The following is a 16,868-nucleotide window of genomic DNA, read 5'->3' as shown; positions in this document are numbered from 1 at the left end:
CATATTAGCAACTCATTTTTCATTCACTAGACAGTGTACAGGTCTTCATATATTTCTAGTAATGAAATAGTAGTTCGTGAATGGGTTTTTATGAGTAATTGGATTTTTGTGCCAGTGGTGAACAGTGAAAATTTCTATCTTTATCAAAGTTGATGTTTACTAATTGCTCAGCACTAATCGAACTGATGACAACTTTCAGTTTGAAGGTAATTAACAAACTTCACTTTGTCTTCCTCTTTATGTAAATTTTCGTTTTAACTTATTCGTCAATAGTTCAATTACAAAGACTATAATACTAACTAACAGACCAACGATGAGTAAACAAAATGCACCTAATAAATCAGAAATTCGAAACACTCGAGATCCACTGTTAGAGTTCATTGAGATGTTTGCTGGAATCGAACGTATACCATCCTGGTGCCATTTTTGAATGAGACCAGTGGAATCACAAGCTTCAATTACTTTTTCAAAGACATCAACAAATGGAGAACCTCTTCGCATTCTATAAAAACCAGGATAATAAGCAACTGGCTCTGAAACTATATGCATCAAGGAATTTCCAGTAAAGCCAGTGAATGCTTCCATTTGCATCATGTATTCTGAGACACCTTTAATCCAGAAGAAACCATAGTTCTTTGTTTGAACTACTTTCTCATATCCTTCCATCACAGAATCAATTCCTACATAGTTATCATATATTGCCTTGATAACTGGGTTTGAAGAATCTTGAAAGTAAAAACGGTTACTTTTTATTCCACCAATCATCATGCCAGACTTGACCATTTGCTGCAAAGTGTCGATAGGAGGATATCTCTTAGGAGATGTCAAAAATCCAAACAAAGCAGTTTGATAGGAAGTGAAGAGAACAAAAGCTGGGAAAGCCCAAGCTAAGAATACTGATCTTATTATTAGAATATTTTCTGGTCCCTTAACTGAGATTCCTAACAAAACACAGAGATTTTCTAAAATGATCACCAGTATAGATTCCTTTCTACGCAAAGCGATTCTTCTTGTGATATACATGGCAACAGTACACAACACAAGAGCAAACAAAGTTGCTCCCCAAGGGCCAGGTTGAAATGGGAAGTAAATATTTAACCAACGAGGGTATAAGCCAGGCGCAGGAACAACAAAAGATCCGTAAATGAAATTTCTAGCAAATATTGGTTCAAGTATTTCAAGGTGAGAATCAGTTGTAGTTACAAAAGTTATATCACCTTCAAATAATCCATTTCCGACATCAATCAATGTACCCTGTGAAGTACCATTAGGAAGGTGTTGTATATATTCCTTCATGTCATTTGTGCATTTCAGTTGTAAGGAGAAATTTAATTTTGCAGAAAATGTATCCATGAGTTTACCACTCATCCCTCTCAAGTCATATTTCCCGTCGGAATTTATTTCTAAAATTTGATAAGGTGGCATTTTCATACTAGTAAGTGCCAACGGACATCCACGGAGGTTTTTTATTTTCTCTGGGAAAAAATTAACATTCATTGTATATTTATGAAGGTTTGACGCAAATATGAGGGTGCTTTTTACATTCACACTGCAACTTTCAACATATGGAAAGTAAGAGTACGTGTAGAGAACCTGATAATTTAAAACAGGGGCAGAGACGATGATAATAACATTTAATATGTCTTTCTGAAAAAATATTTTGAGCATTTCATTTATTATTTCTTTACTGTAGTATTGAGTCGTTAGAACAACAATGAATTGCGCTCGTGGATTCCAGAAAGATAGAACTTTTTTAGTATGTTCAATCAATTGTTGAAGGGAAAATATATCCCTCAACAGAAGAAGATACTTCGTTGAATATCTTTCACCTTCTAAATGATCGACTGCTTTTGTTTCAGATTTTTGGGTTACATTCATTTTAGTAGTTATTATAGGGTTTCTGTATTTGCTTAAAATTGTGTCACTTATTTTCAAGTTGTCATCTGTTGCCAGTACTAATGTTCTGGTATTATGAGAATAGTTTTGTAAAATTGTTCCCACATATTCACTAACAACGTTTACTAACTCAATGTGGTTGTCTGCTTCTACTGTGCTCATCAGTGCTTCACCAGAGACCACGATGACAAGCAGAATACCAAGAGAAAGTGCAATGTTCATGATCAAGAATCCTGCAGAAGATAGAATATTGACAGAGTTAGAAAATGCATTAGTAGTAACGTTGCGTATTTATTTCTTTATAAGCTGGTAAACAATGTGAGCTTTTCGCAGTAATGAATTAGGCGAATATGGCTAATACTATTGTCTGAGTGTGGTTCTAACAGTAAGCTCTTTTTTATTTAATTAATTTATCTAGTAAGGATAGGGATGGAGTAAAGTAATAATATGCTAAGTTCATTTACCCTGAAAATTCAAAATCAAAATTGGAAACAGAAATGAGTCTTACGTTGGAGGAATTGATTGATCATTAGGATATGTAACAGAAAAATTTAGTAGTTATCAACTTGTTACACATATTCTTAAGTGCCAAAAATAATTGGAGACCTGTAAGGAACTAACTTATCTAGTGACGGCACCGCTAAAATAGGTTTAACCACGCGAAGGTATCTCAGTGCTGTCAGTTGGACTTTTGTGAGTGCAGCGGAATGTCTTGTTCTGGATGATGACAACCCCTGTGGAAATTATTGACATTTGGGCGCCGCATGAGAGTTAGTGCTAGGCGAATAAGTTATTAGATATCGGAAGACGTTAAGCTATTTAATTTTTCTTGTACTACAGCCTAAGTGTGAACTACGAAATTTCTATTGGAGACATTGTAACCCATGAGGAGAAACACAGTGGCCTCACAGTGTGTTGAATGACCACGACTGGCTAGTTTGAGCTTATTCGTCCAAGCAGGGAGTCAACCAAGAGTGCATGAACTGAGAGCGCCATTAATGCAGGACGTTCCAACGTTGCATCTTTGAGATCAATGTTGCCCAATTTTTATTCACGCCCATATTGCAAACCTACACGATTAACTCTGCTAGCCACTGTCTATTTTCAGCAGCGACTCAAGTGGGCTCAAAAACACGAGAATTAAGTCTTAGATGATAGACAACGTGTAACGTTGTCAAATGATTCACGTTTGCACTTTTTACATGCGAATGGTAGATTTCAGGTATGACACATAACCCGTGAGGCCATAAACAAAAGTTGTCAATAAGGCACTTTCCAAGCTGATGGTGACTTGTAATTGCTTAGGGTGTGTTTATATTTCACGGTCTGATTCCTTTAGTCGGCATGGATGGATCACTAATTAATTAATGCTTTGTTCAGTTACTTCGTGATCACTTCCTGTCCTTTAATATTTCAAACGCGTAATTTGGCATCCCAGATCTCGGAACATGAATTCTGTAGAAAACATTTCGAATATCACTTAAGGGGACATTCATGCCCAGGATTCTCCAACTGCAACAGCAACCAAATTGTAGATGGAAATCGCGGCAACATTGGAGCAAGTCACTGAGCGGACTACCATGTCTTGTCTAATCCTCTCACGTCAAATTGATGCATTTCAAGGAAGTTTCCATTTCGCTTAGTTCCGAGTAATCTCGGAAAGCGTGCAGTGAAGCTCCAAAGTCCCATATTCGAACTAGCTTTTTAGTATGCAATATTATGTTTTTAAACAATATTCTCTTTCCATGGAATTCCTTTTGAGAAAACATATAACAAACCATGTATAACTCAATGTCGGTAAAAGGTGGATTTGGCGGTTTTTGATACTAGGCGCCTCAAGTTTTCCATGACTTTTGGTACATAGGTGTATATTAATTTAAGAATTGAATTATTATATTTTCATCACTCTTATATTATTAGAGTATTAGGGAATTGAATAAATATAAACTTTACTATATATGTATTAATTTGGAGATGCCAATCACTATTCTTTAATAATTAGATGATTGAAACAACTTGATCGAATGTTTAGTTTACTTAGTAATATTTTATTTAATATTTAAGAAGTGAGGAATTTTCAATTATAGTATACGAGTATCAAATCGTACGCGATTTCATGCATTGCACATTTGAACTGATGTTATGAAAATACTACAATAGCATTCTTCGTAGACCAATAACTACAATTCAGTTGAAGTTTAAAAATTAGAAAAGTATGTATTCTCAAAGTACCGAAAAGTATGTATTCTCAAAGTGTCGTGTGTTCCCACAACCGCTCCTTGATTTGAAATGATTGTACAATGAAAGCTTTTAGCAATATGTTTGTAAGTAAGGTGTCAGAAGGTGTAGTAACTCAAAATATTTTTGTTTCTTCCCTACAGGTTGTTACATTTACCCATTTTGAGCTAGAGGGCAGTAAATTCAGGATGGCGCTCTCCAAACAGCAATACAGCTGGTGTGTGTTAGAATTCCACACAACGAAGAGTGTTGCGTCTGTTCAACGTTCGTTCAGCCACAAATTAGATGTGGAACCACCTTCGAACAAGTCAATGTTGAAGTGGTACAAGGATTTCGTCTAAGAAGGGTGCATCTGTGACAAGCGGAAAGGGCACTCTAGTCTACCAACAGTCCTCAGCTCGATTATCGCATAGATATTTGCCGTATGACAGGTGAGGTAACCATCGAGTACCTGTAATGAACATATAAAAATTTAGAATTGTTACACGTATACCCAAAAAAATGAACACAATGTCTCCAAGGATTTCATTTTATTTAGTACCAAATAAAATCGAGGAGTGTTTTTGTGGACACACTGTAATTACTTAGCATATAACTACAATCAAATATTTTTTTAAAATTAAAATTAAAACTCGATTGAAATTAACAATTTACGAACAGCTTTATCGAAAATTCCACAATGAATTCGTGTAACTAAATAGTTTAGATATTTTGCAACCACACACAGACTAGTATGGTAGTATTTTGTTTTACATGAGCTGTATCTGTTAATAGATACTGTATGTTAATCTAATGGGTATCGTTCCTGTATAACTTACGTAGTGGTTCAGAACCCTTCCACATGTCTTTTGAATTTCTGGTGAATATCATAGAGGCACAAAAGCTTTCATGCAGAGACCTTGCAAATTAAACTTTCATTCAGTAAATGAAACAATGTATTTTTGAGATATCGTAACCGTTTTTATCTCAGTGATTACGAACAAAAAATTTCTCTTTACCTTTTGTATTCAAACGTTTGATAGGATTGAAGATAATTGTTTCATTCGGTATAAATAATACTCAATCTTTTATAAGACTAACATAGACTTTTGCCATTACCTTGAAAAGCGATTTGTGTATCCATTCTTGGCCTCTTAGTACATTCCCACGCACCTTCGCACTACATTTTTGTAACTATGACCTACAATTATTTACTTTTAAAATGCTTTACAAACTTCGCTAATATTATTGATAACTATCTCAAGAGTTAAATTTAAAAGCATTGAAAAATAGAGAAAATTTTAGCTAAGCACATTTCCTTGACTATAACAATACTTTAATATTGTCAATATACAGAGAAAGAGAAACGTAAGAAAAATGATGAACCATCATCCTCTACGGAGTTTTTACAATTGTCCATTATTCATTTCAAGAAATGTACTCATAAAGTTAGCAATAGCTACATTAGAGATAACTGTGATGCATATTCGATTTAACCATTGCTTTTAGCATACTCGATTTTGGCGTGGGAGAGCCGGGTTCGATTCCCGGCGAGAGCTCATGTGGTTCGGATTCCACGTTAATCAGTAGCTCCACGTCTCATATAGCCGCCTTGCTGAACGGGAAGTTAAAATCAACTCAACCCGATTTAACCTTTAAAATAGCATTAAAAGAAAGGAAGTGTGGACTCGGTAAGAATTTGTAGATTATTAAACTCTAAATCTGGTTATGCTATGTTCAATACAATACAACACTAGGTATCAAAGGGTTTCCGCAAATTAATTACTCACGAATTTTTTTACCATATATTAAGAAGATCGCTCTAATCATTGTTGCATAGAATATTCTTTCTTGTGCCTTCACACGAATATTCTTTCTTCTACCTCCTACATGCAGTATTCAATACAGAGTGCAGGTTCATGTAACTGTGTCCAATATTGTAACGCATTGAATCTAGTCCCCCTTGAAAGTCATGAGGAAGTAGTACTTCCAAGATTCGAGTCAAATATTGATGCCTTGTTCAGGTACAATTGATGTAGCATCCGGCTCGAGTTACTTCTTTTCGGTTGCTTTTTCTGTCCGTCCTGCTTTAATTCAGGAAATAGATTGTGAGAGTTTTTCCTACTTCCAAGTCTAGAAGCCGAATAAATCAATAGACTGACACTTTGAACCTTTAACCTTGGAGAGAAACTGTAGGAATGCAGGTACTTACTGAATCTTTTTGTATATGTGGAACAATAGAGTTTGTTTTATTTTTGGTGATTGACTCTGATGTACGAAAGGAGCTTGTGGATTCATTTTTGCGTCAGTTGAGTTGCTTGATTTTATTATTGGTTTCACTACAAGCAAGAGACTTCCTGAGATACTCGATGAAGGTTATTCTAGATATTGTGAATCAACATTTGAATTTCCTTTATCTGCTTAGCATACATATTTTTAAAATATCCACTTTTAGAAGCGGAATTTTCGTAAACGCTTATTCTTTTATTTTTATTTTGTATATCGAATTCCACATATCCACTTCAGTAGTTGCTGGAAAAATTACAACAGGTCATAGAACAAAGTAGTGCATAGAGGCTTCATAATATTATTTTCAGATTACAAGAAGTGTGTTCTCAATATTGACATGTTAGGATGAAGGTTAAGCTAAATGATAATTTACTATTTTAATGTACCATTTTTGGTTAAGTGTCACCGAGTTACTCCAAGTGTTATGGCAGTAACTTAATAACATCTAGATAAGCTAAGTTGCGTTACCCCTAAAGCCAAAGGTAGCACTGCACACTGCATAGTCTGTCTTTTATGAGAGTAAGATTTGACTTCAACGATTCTCGAATTCCTCTTAAATAATGGTTTATCACTTGAGCGTACGTTACGCACACTAGCTTGAATGTACAGTTATTCCGGAGAGATTACTATGAAAGTTGAAGAATAAGACTAAATTTCATTATAGTCTTCTTGAAATTATAAAACTTAATACAAAAATTGATATTCTAACCATTGTCAATATTGGGTCTGGATTTAGTAATCAAGTATAGTTGACTGGTACATTAAAAATTAAGTGTTGGAACATCATCATTGAATACTGGTACCCTATTAAACTGAAACATGGTACAGGAGTTAAATAGTAGTCTTAATTTTCTTAATTTTTAAAAGTGACAACCTGGCCCTTTGTGCTCGCATGTTTGTTTGGTCTTTGGACCGATTATGGAATAACTCATTACATACAAGTCCCGAGTCCTAAATGATAATGCGTCCACTCACACTTGTAAGGTTCTTGTGGCATGGCTTGAAGAATATTAGAATGGAGATGAACATTTTTCCTGGCCCGCCTAATCAATGTACCTGATCATAGTAAAACATTTATTTTCCGTTTTGGAGACGCGAATCCATCGCAGGTTTCCACCTTCATTTTCTCTCACGAAACGGAGAGATACACTGCGCTCCAAATGGTGTAATATTCCACTTGGTAACATTTACAACATCTGTAACATAACTTCACATCGCATCGGAGCTATTCTAAAGACGGAAGGTGATTCAATTTAATATGAGAAGTTGCAATTCGTTTCCATTAAAGTGCTACACATCTGTATATTTTGCAAAATAATATAAATAGAAGTAACAAAGTTAGTACAGAAATGCTTCTTTGGTATTTCTTTTTTACATTTATACTTACTTAATCATAGTTCGAACATAATCTCCTTATCGGTTAGCAGACACATATTTGTATGGCATAGTGTGGCAATTTAAAACAAAGTACGGTATTTTACCTTTGCAAACACATACAATTTTTGTGGTATCGCATGCCAGTGCCAGAATGCATCTCATTGTTGGTAAAGAATATATCTCATTGTTGGTTGGCAGAGATGGGCTCGCGTGCCAGTTCCAAACAAAATACCTCTTGATAAAGTTCTTGTATATTACGAAGGAAATATAACATTAACATTAAAGGCTATTTAATATTAGATTATTCTAACCAATTCTTCTAGGTATATTGCAATGAGAGAAAATAGATATGCTCTGAAGTAATAATATGTTTAGACGATACTGTTTACAACGGCGTAATGTAAGAGAGAATTGCGCAGTGTTATCTTTTGGAACAATAAAAATATTTGTCATTTTCTTTATATGTTTTCTCGTCAGTATTACACCCACACATTTTCACAGACATATGTATTGTATCATGACACTTTTTGAAGGCGAGCTATCTTTGCTGGTCTATTAGTTAGAATGCGTTCCTTTATTACAATAGGAACAATGTTCATTTCGGAGTGGGAGAGAATCGAACGCACTAGTGTACTGTCGTTTAGGTCTCATTTTGCTTTGCATGTAATCTTTTATGTTCCTTCCTACGGGGAAATGAAGTGATCCCAAATTAATCCAATCCAATTTTGATTCCAAAAATGCTTGTATATTGTAGGTCATTTGTATTTTTTTCCGAAGTCAGACGTTCGTTTTCGGTTGCAAAGAAATCTTCAGTAACATGAACGAGTTAAAAGGCTATTAAATCTAACGTTTTCTTATATACTTTGAAGTATCAAATATCTACTGAAGATACAAGAAATTAATAGAAATTCTGCAATGTTATTTATTGTAGTCATTCTATACAGCAGAGATAATTTGATTTGAGTTTTTTGACTTGAATACTGAACAGATAGCCTCAGGAATTCGGGAAAGCTCTTGTTGGAAATCTACGTCCATTTTCATGGCTTAATCCATTCCCTTCTACTGACTTTTCACTAATGTATTATTTATACCTATCTTAATAAAAATAGTGTCTGGATGCTTTAGAAATGAAATTGTTGTTGTCTGTGTCATCATAACGGGAAAAATTATTTAACCTTTTGTGTTAAAAAGAATATTTCCACTTGGCTATGATAGGGCTTGTGCCATAACACTTTCTTTATATCGCGTATCATAGGGAGAAGAAGTTTCAAAATGTATCTCAAATCATAGTGTTTAACTATCCCTTCGCATTAGAGGATGAAACTTAATATATAGTTTCTTTACTTCAACTGAGTGTTTTCTGAATCACTTTTTCTAAGAGAAGAAAGGAATCTATTTAAAAATAATTCAAAATATTAAATGGCATTATGGTCACGGGAAAACAACTGAATCGTTCGAAATGGTTTTTTGCACACTGTTAGCATTTACTTTGTGTTGTATGTGTTAATAATTTACGTTTATTAAAACGTGGAACCGGAAGAGGAGGCATGGAATTTTAATTGCACATAGAATTAAAGTATTATATAGTAGAAAGATGAAACTCAGCATATAAAAAGGCCATATAAATAAGTGGTCAATTGATATAGCATTTTCGGAAATTTCTCTTCTAGGAGAGAAAGAGTGCAAGTTTTCAAATAGCTTTATTTTTCATTCTATATTCATAAAAGCCCGAAGTCAAGACAACTTTCAACTATCTAGGAATAATGTTAGAACATACCACTTGAGTTGAGCTCCGTTTTTGTAATTTTACTATATTTGGAATTCGTATTCTAAGGAGACAAATGGGTTTATATTTTTCACAAAGAATAATGGCTGCATTATCTTAAATGCATTTTCGAATGTGGCTAGGAGGTACTTGACCAAAACTGATTTGTTTGAAATTAAATAAAATTACATATTTAAGTTTAACCGTTATCCTTTAGACTAATGGGGGCCACTGATAAATAGAGTGAGCTGAAAAAGTTCAACGTTTTTCCAAGTCAAAATATCGTGGAAAAGTTGCGAATTTGAGAGACTAAAAAGGTGGAAAATTAATAAAATCAGTTTATGTCTTCCGGCCGCTCTAAAATTTGTCGAAATTTGTCGAAAAAGGTATTTTTACGTTAGGTTTGTTCTTATTTAACTTGTCAATATTTAAATGTAATAGCTGTAATCAAATTTTACTTATGCAAGTAATGATTTAGAAGCAAAGAATTGTTCAAACTGGTCAAGGTGTACCGCTCGCGCAAAGATTGTCAATTTATAAATTCAGGCGGTCTTTGTAACTCGTCCAGTCAATGACCTCAACGCTCCACCCACCCACAAACTAAATTTAAAAGTATACCTTCAGCTAAGAGTAAGTGAAAGCGCAGATGACCAATTGTTCCACATGAGATTCTTGTACAGTTCGCGGAATAGAAATTGTTACAAAAATTCTGTACGTACCTACGACTCTTCAGAAAAAACTTAGTTTTGTCAATAAAAAGCTCTGTTTATAAATATTACTAATGGTCTAAAATACTTTGTTTTTAAAATCTAAACATGTACTCAATAAAAAAAAATTCATGTAAGTTGTTGAGCTGTGGTCTACCTTTATTTGTAAATTTTGTTTCAAAGTTTCTTTAACTTTGAAGACAATGTGCAACCGTAATGTGTTCATGCATTTGAATAATATTTAAATATTTTTTACTGTGATTCTAATACATAAGAGTTTGAACTATTACATTCGGTAAGAGACTAACTAAAGTGTGAAAAATTATCGTAAAAATGTGATTTTTTTTCTAAATTTCGACAAATTTTGGATAAGATGTATGATCGGTAGATATAAACCCATTTTCTTTCTTTCTTTTTCTTTTTTTTTACTTCGTTTTAATCTTCTCAACTCGCAAATTTTCCGTCGTATTACGACTTGGAAAAATACTTTTTTCCGTCCCACCCTACGATCATTCGATTAAGCTAACTGAACGATGATTCAGAATTGGTAGAATGAGAACGAGGGAGAAAACGGGAAGCCCCACGAAAATAAATCAAACTTACTTGGCCGGGGATCGAATTGTAGACCTCACACTTTAGAGGTAATCGCTGAGCCACCGTGCCTCCCTCATTTCATTTTTATTAAACCAGGTATGTTGATTAATATACTTTTTTTAAAAAAAATATTTTCCGTAACGTTGTATAGTTTCATGAATTATAGTATAGTTTTGCTTTCGTGTATTTGAATGCATTGCATTAAGGTTTTGTAAAAGACCTGAAAAACTTATGCACGTACACACGATTTCGCATGCCAGCACCTCAAAACAAATCTATTATTTTTATTTTATTGGAGATTGGCTTCTTTATATTATCTAGGAATTACGACACAACATTGGAACCTAGTTAAAATTAGAAAACTTTAAACCTGTTTCAGGCATATTGTAATGATAATAAAATAAACGTATTCTAATGTACGATACCATTTCGAGTAAATACTCTTTACGTATTTTGGAAGTAGTTTTGTGAGTGTAAACTACACTTTGTTCCTCATTGAATCAATAAAATATGTTGATTGTTTTTATTGATCATGCTGTTTTGTGAATGTATTATACGCACGTGAACACCTACCCATACGTTCCCACATCTCTAGTATATTCACAAGGAAACACCACTTATATATGTATCGTACATGTATATGTATAGATTGAACTAGAAATATAATTCATTATTATTATTCTTTAATAAACATAGCTTTGCTCAGTGATCTATCTATCTATCTATCTATCTATCTATCTATCTATCTATCTATCTATCTATCTATCTATCTATCTATCTATCTATCTATCTTTAGCTGCTAGGGGTCTAAAAAGGACGAAACAATAGATATATTCTAAATTTTCTAACTTTGATTTATTTGCTCTTTTCTATACTATATTGACTAAATCTTGATCTGAAGAAATGCGTGAAACAATAAAACTATGAATATGCTATTGCCATCAACACGTTTTGTTCTAATTTAGTTTTCGGAATGTCATGATATTTTCCCTAAAATATCACTATTTTTGCAGAAATGACTTTTGATGTCACCGTTTTACAAAGAAATAAGTATAAAAAGCTTTATCGACCCTATTATCTATTCACAAATAAATATTTTGTTGTTTTTTAAGAAACAAAATGTATTTTGTTCATTACATACCACCAAGGCATCTTTCTGTGAGGCGAAAAAGTCGAAGGACAAAAAAGTTTATATTTTCCAATAAATTTTGTTGAGAGTGGTAAAGGACTGTGAGAAACATCGTTATAGAAAGTTTCGTTAATTAATTTTAATAAATAACATATTTATACATATCTATAATTTTGAGGGGTTTAAACGGGACGAAATGTTTCCAATAATTTGGATTTTTTTAAAATAACATCAATATTTTACATCTTATTGCAATGAATCTGACATAATTCAATCTAAGTAGCATAAGAAACGTTTTCCCGAGATGTGTCAGTAATTAGATAGAAATAACGTTGATTGATATGACAATATTTTTTATGGTCAAGGGGTTTTTTCGGGACGATTTTTGGTTATTTCCAGATATCCAACTCTCAACAGAATGTGTAAGAAAATGTCGGCAACTGTGAGCGTATTCTTTAAAACGTCTCTTCTCAAGCATTTCTCATTTCATAAACTATTCTGTTTAAACAGTTCACAGAAATTAGGATGGAAAATTGACAAAAACAGTGTCTACCAACATTTCAGATAGAACATCATCTCCATACACAATTGCTTCGGAGAAAGTCGCATCGCCGTTCGCTCATAACAAACGCTATTGAGAAGGGGGAAGTATGTAGAGGAGGAGGCCTCCCCACGTGCGCCACGCAGGGCAGCTCAATAGTTGATTGACACCTGAAGTTCCTTTATAGCTGTTTTCTTCCACTGGTTATAAAGCAGTAAAGCGAACAAGAAAGACTGGTTACAGATTTCAATAACAATTGTATAGGCTGTGCTCTACATAAACATATTTAAAGCTGAGAAAATATGTAGAAGCCCTAGACTAAAAGACACACACCATTTGAAATATTATAATATATAACTACAATACATGTATATGGAATAAGAAATACATTTTACTCAATGATAATTAAATAATCCAATTTCAAAATTTCTTGATGTTATTAACTATATTATTTGAATACCACTCATTCTAGCTTTGGAACTTCTTGTATAAATTAAAAGAGACATTCTGGCCAAAGCATATATTGACTAATAAATAATAGCGTTACAGTTTCGGAAAACTAATTTGCCGAAACTGTAATACTATTATTTATTAGTTAATATATGCTTTGGTCAGAATTTGTCTTTTAATTTAAACTATATTATTATTATTATTATTATTATTATTATTATTATTATTATTATTATTATTATTATTATTATTATTATTATTATTATTATTATTATTACGCTATATGACTAGATATTATATGTTTGACACCAAGATATGAAAATATTACGTGAAGTTACAAGATGCATTACAGAAAATATAAAATGAAGTCACAAATTCGACGAGAGTTTGCATAATTCATAAAATAAAATTAAACAAAGTACCAAAAATCAGTATAAGCACAATTACGGTATAGATAGTATACACTTGACATCGAGCATCACCATTAAAAGTGTAAATTTTTAATTAAGTGCAAACTGTTTTAGTGCAGTATGCACACTGGCGGATCTACGGGGAGGGCGGAGGGGGCGACTGCCCCCTCCAAAGAGTCTTTTGAACTTTCAGCATTTATTATTGGGAAATACTAATATGGTCTTTTCCCGACCGATCCAATCTTGTGACAAGCCTAGCAGAGTCTAATCAAAATGTGAGCTCCTCCGTGGCTAAGCGGTTAGCGTACGCGCCTTTGGCGTGGGAGGCCCGGGTTCGATTCCCGGCGGGAGCTCATGTGGTTCGGACTCCACGTTAATCAGTAGGTCCACGTCTCATATAGCCTTGCTGCTGAACGGGACGTTAAACTCAAAATCAACTCAACTCTAATCAAAATGTGTGGTACTTAATTGTACTTAATACAAATATATTTGAATTGTGAATACTTCTCTCCGTAGTTCTTTTGGACGGTCATCATAAGCTCCAAAGGAGCGTGAATATGATTCATTGGACGTTGGACGAACAACTGTAGGAAGGGGGTAAGACGACTCACTCTTTGAACTAAAAATGTGTTATTGTGTCCTAGAAAAAGGATATGAAATGGATTTCGGAATTCCGGATTATAACCTCAATTAGCTTTGCGACCTTGAATAAAGAGAAATATAGAATCTACAGCGCTTCTTACCGAATAGCTCTCTGAATCTGCAAGGAAAATTTTCTGTTGGTTGATTGATTAATATGTATACTCATGTCCAAAATTATTGTCGCATATCTATAAATATGTTGTTGTAGGAATATGATTTGATAACAAATTCGCCCGGTATTTCTTATAATGTTAGTATGTGTATAATCGGCGAAGACATGTATGTGGCAAATTTCATGTCAAAAGAGGAGTAAATAAGAACAATAAAACGAAAATAAAACTTTCTTGTTCATTTAGCAACATTTTGTTTTACTCATTCTAATTTTCGTATTTATAATTCTTTTCCTGTGAAATTTACCACAAATATACATTTCCCGATTATATTCATAGTATCAGTATTAAAAGTATCCTGCAAAGTTATTATCAAATTATATTCTTACAAGAAGACAGTTATAGATATGCGACAATCATTTTAGACATGAGTGTACTTACGTCGTTTGTCAAAATCGATGCTTTACAGAACGAGAACTAGAGTTTAAATTTGGATCTGAACCACCGTAGTGCGTTCCATGCTCGCTCACCAGGAATCAAACCACAGGACCTCATGCATCAAAGATCAAAAGTATGTTCGCTAGCTATTAGACCAATAAAGAGACCCGTGACTTTTGGGGTTCAACATGGAAACATTAGGAAGGACCAGGCATTCATTGTGACTTCTAATGGCATTTCATCTTTTATTGAGAAATAACACAAGCTGTTATTGTAATTCATATATAAAAGACGAAATCCTGAGTGAAAAACTTCGCACAGGCCAAACCGCTTAAGCTAGAAACTTTAAATTCGGAAACTAGATAAGATTTGTTACGTAGGGTATCACTAAGGAAGAATTTTTGGAAATTCGAAGAAAGGAAGGGAGAATTGGGTGGAAATTATTTTAATAAGATGGCCATCTCTTCGAATCAGTTAAAACGAGAGACTTGAAATTTGGCATTTGAATTTCTCATTTAAAATAATTTGACACGCTTTTCAACGTTTTTTGATATTTTAGTAAAACGGAGAAAAGAGATGGAAAGAAAAAGGGGCGGGAATTGCAAACATTATAATAAGATATCAATATCTAAGAATCGTTAAAGGTTAGAAACATGGAATTTAGTATATAAACTTTTCAGTTAAAATAATTCAATACTTGTTCCAGCATATTTGATATTTTACTTAGAAGGAAGAAAGGGGGTGGAATTTATTATTATTATTATTATTATTATTATTATTATTATTATTATTATTATTATTATTATTATTATTATTATTATTATTATTATAACATGCCCATATCTCGGGATCCCTTGCGATTAGAAACATGAAAGTTAGTAGTTTGATTTTTCTATCTGAGCGGTTTTCTTTCACTTAACGTAGAAAAGAAGGAAAAGATATGGGGGTGGTTCATTAAAGTACCTTACGAGATGTTTGAATTTCGTGGCAGAGTTTTAGCTCAATCCAATTCTATATGAAAGACAGAAGGAGGAACGCGAAATATTGTGCCCCAGTAGCACGTAAGAGCATTTGCTATATTGTGCAAGGCCGTATGCCGAGCAAATTGGGGATCTGGAACGAAGCCCTACCTAGACTAAGGCTAGCATAATATAATTTTATTGTTGTTGTAAGCATAGCTATAATTATACTATGTTTCGTGGACCGCACACAAATATAGAGATTTTGTATTATTCTTTATACACATATACTTTTGTTATCTATTTTTGCGTAGCTCGAGCCTCCAGAGTTTCTTCCAGACATGTTTTTTGGGGGCACTGCACCCCGGACCTCTGACAGTGCCCCCCGGACGAGAACAAAATTATACGTGTATAATAAAATAATAAATAAAATAGTAACAGCAGTGCCCCCCGGAATACTACGTGTGCCCGCCCGGAACACTTTTTCTGAAAGAACGGCAGGTTCTAACTATTGTCCCGCAATTGTTATTCAAAATATAAATGATTAGAGCAAATTGTACACTCTTTCGTTAAAATTAATATTATCGTCAATACAGTATTTTCTTTTGTGCAAATACCGGTACTGTCAACGACAGTGCATCTCATATGTTGCGGTGATTGTTTGTGAAGTGGGTCATGACAACGCCACCTCCGAAACGGAAGTACGTATTTAATTTAAATGTACAGAAAGAATGTACTTCCATTTTTTTAAAAAAAAGTTACAAATTCAGGTCCTAAAGTGGAATCAGGTTTACACCCGCTCCGCTTCAGTCCCGGATTCATATGCGTCCCATTCTTGCAAATTAAAATTCTGATCACCTTGAAGCTACACTCATCTTCCAGGAAGCGGACCGCCCCTCCCAAACGATCCGCTAGTGAGTATGCAGGGGTCTGAACCGAAAAGAAAAAAGAATAGTAACAATAAAACTTATGGGACAGCTTCTTCCCATCAAATATAGGCATATCCTAAAAGTGACCAGATATTCACTTAAGCTTCACCCAATATGGCCGCCATATCTCACGCGATCGCAGCAGTCTATAGAATATCCATGTTTCCTTGATTTCTTACCTTTCGTTCAATTATACGATTATGAAACTTATAACAAAATATTTTGTAAACAAATTTCTTCTCGTTTGATATAAAGTACAATCTCTGTAGGTTAGGTAGATATAAAGTTACAAATGAAGGAGAGGGTTGTGTCGTTTAATCTTGTATGTTTTTTTTTCAAGCGTATTTTTCTGATTTTTCATAAAGAAAGCAGATTTCATCAATCAGTCAAAATGTTTAAATACATAAAAATACAG

At 33.8% G+C, this 16,868-nt stretch overlaps 1 protein-coding gene across 1 annotated transcript; it reads right to left on the bottom strand.

Moving 5' to 3' along the window:
• Window positions 1-237: 237 nt before the first annotated feature.
• On the bottom strand, window positions 238-1,425 carry LOC145667899 (uncharacterized). Its single transcript, XM_081735328.1, has one exon. It carries the CDS (start codon window positions 1,423-1,425, stop codon window positions 238-240), a length of 1,188 nt encoding a protein of 395 aa, XP_081591454.1.
• Window positions 1,426-16,868: the final 15,443 nt, after the last annotated feature.

Source organism: Thermobia domestica, chromosome 13 (genome assembly GCF_964235325.1).
Source record: "Thermobia domestica chromosome 13, izTheDome1.hap1.1, whole genome shotgun sequence".
Classification (NCBI taxonomy): domain Eukaryota; kingdom Metazoa; phylum Arthropoda; class Insecta; order Zygentoma; family Lepismatidae; genus Thermobia; species Thermobia domestica.
Note: the sequence above shows the minus strand (reverse complement) of the source record. Positions and strands in the feature narration are given on the sequence as shown.

Bases quoted from the DNA above. Each gene is read 5' to 3' on its own strand.
- LOC145667899 (XM_081735328.1), bottom strand. From the start codon at position 1,425: ATGCCACCTTATCAAATTTTAGAAATAAATTCCGACGGGAAATATGAC.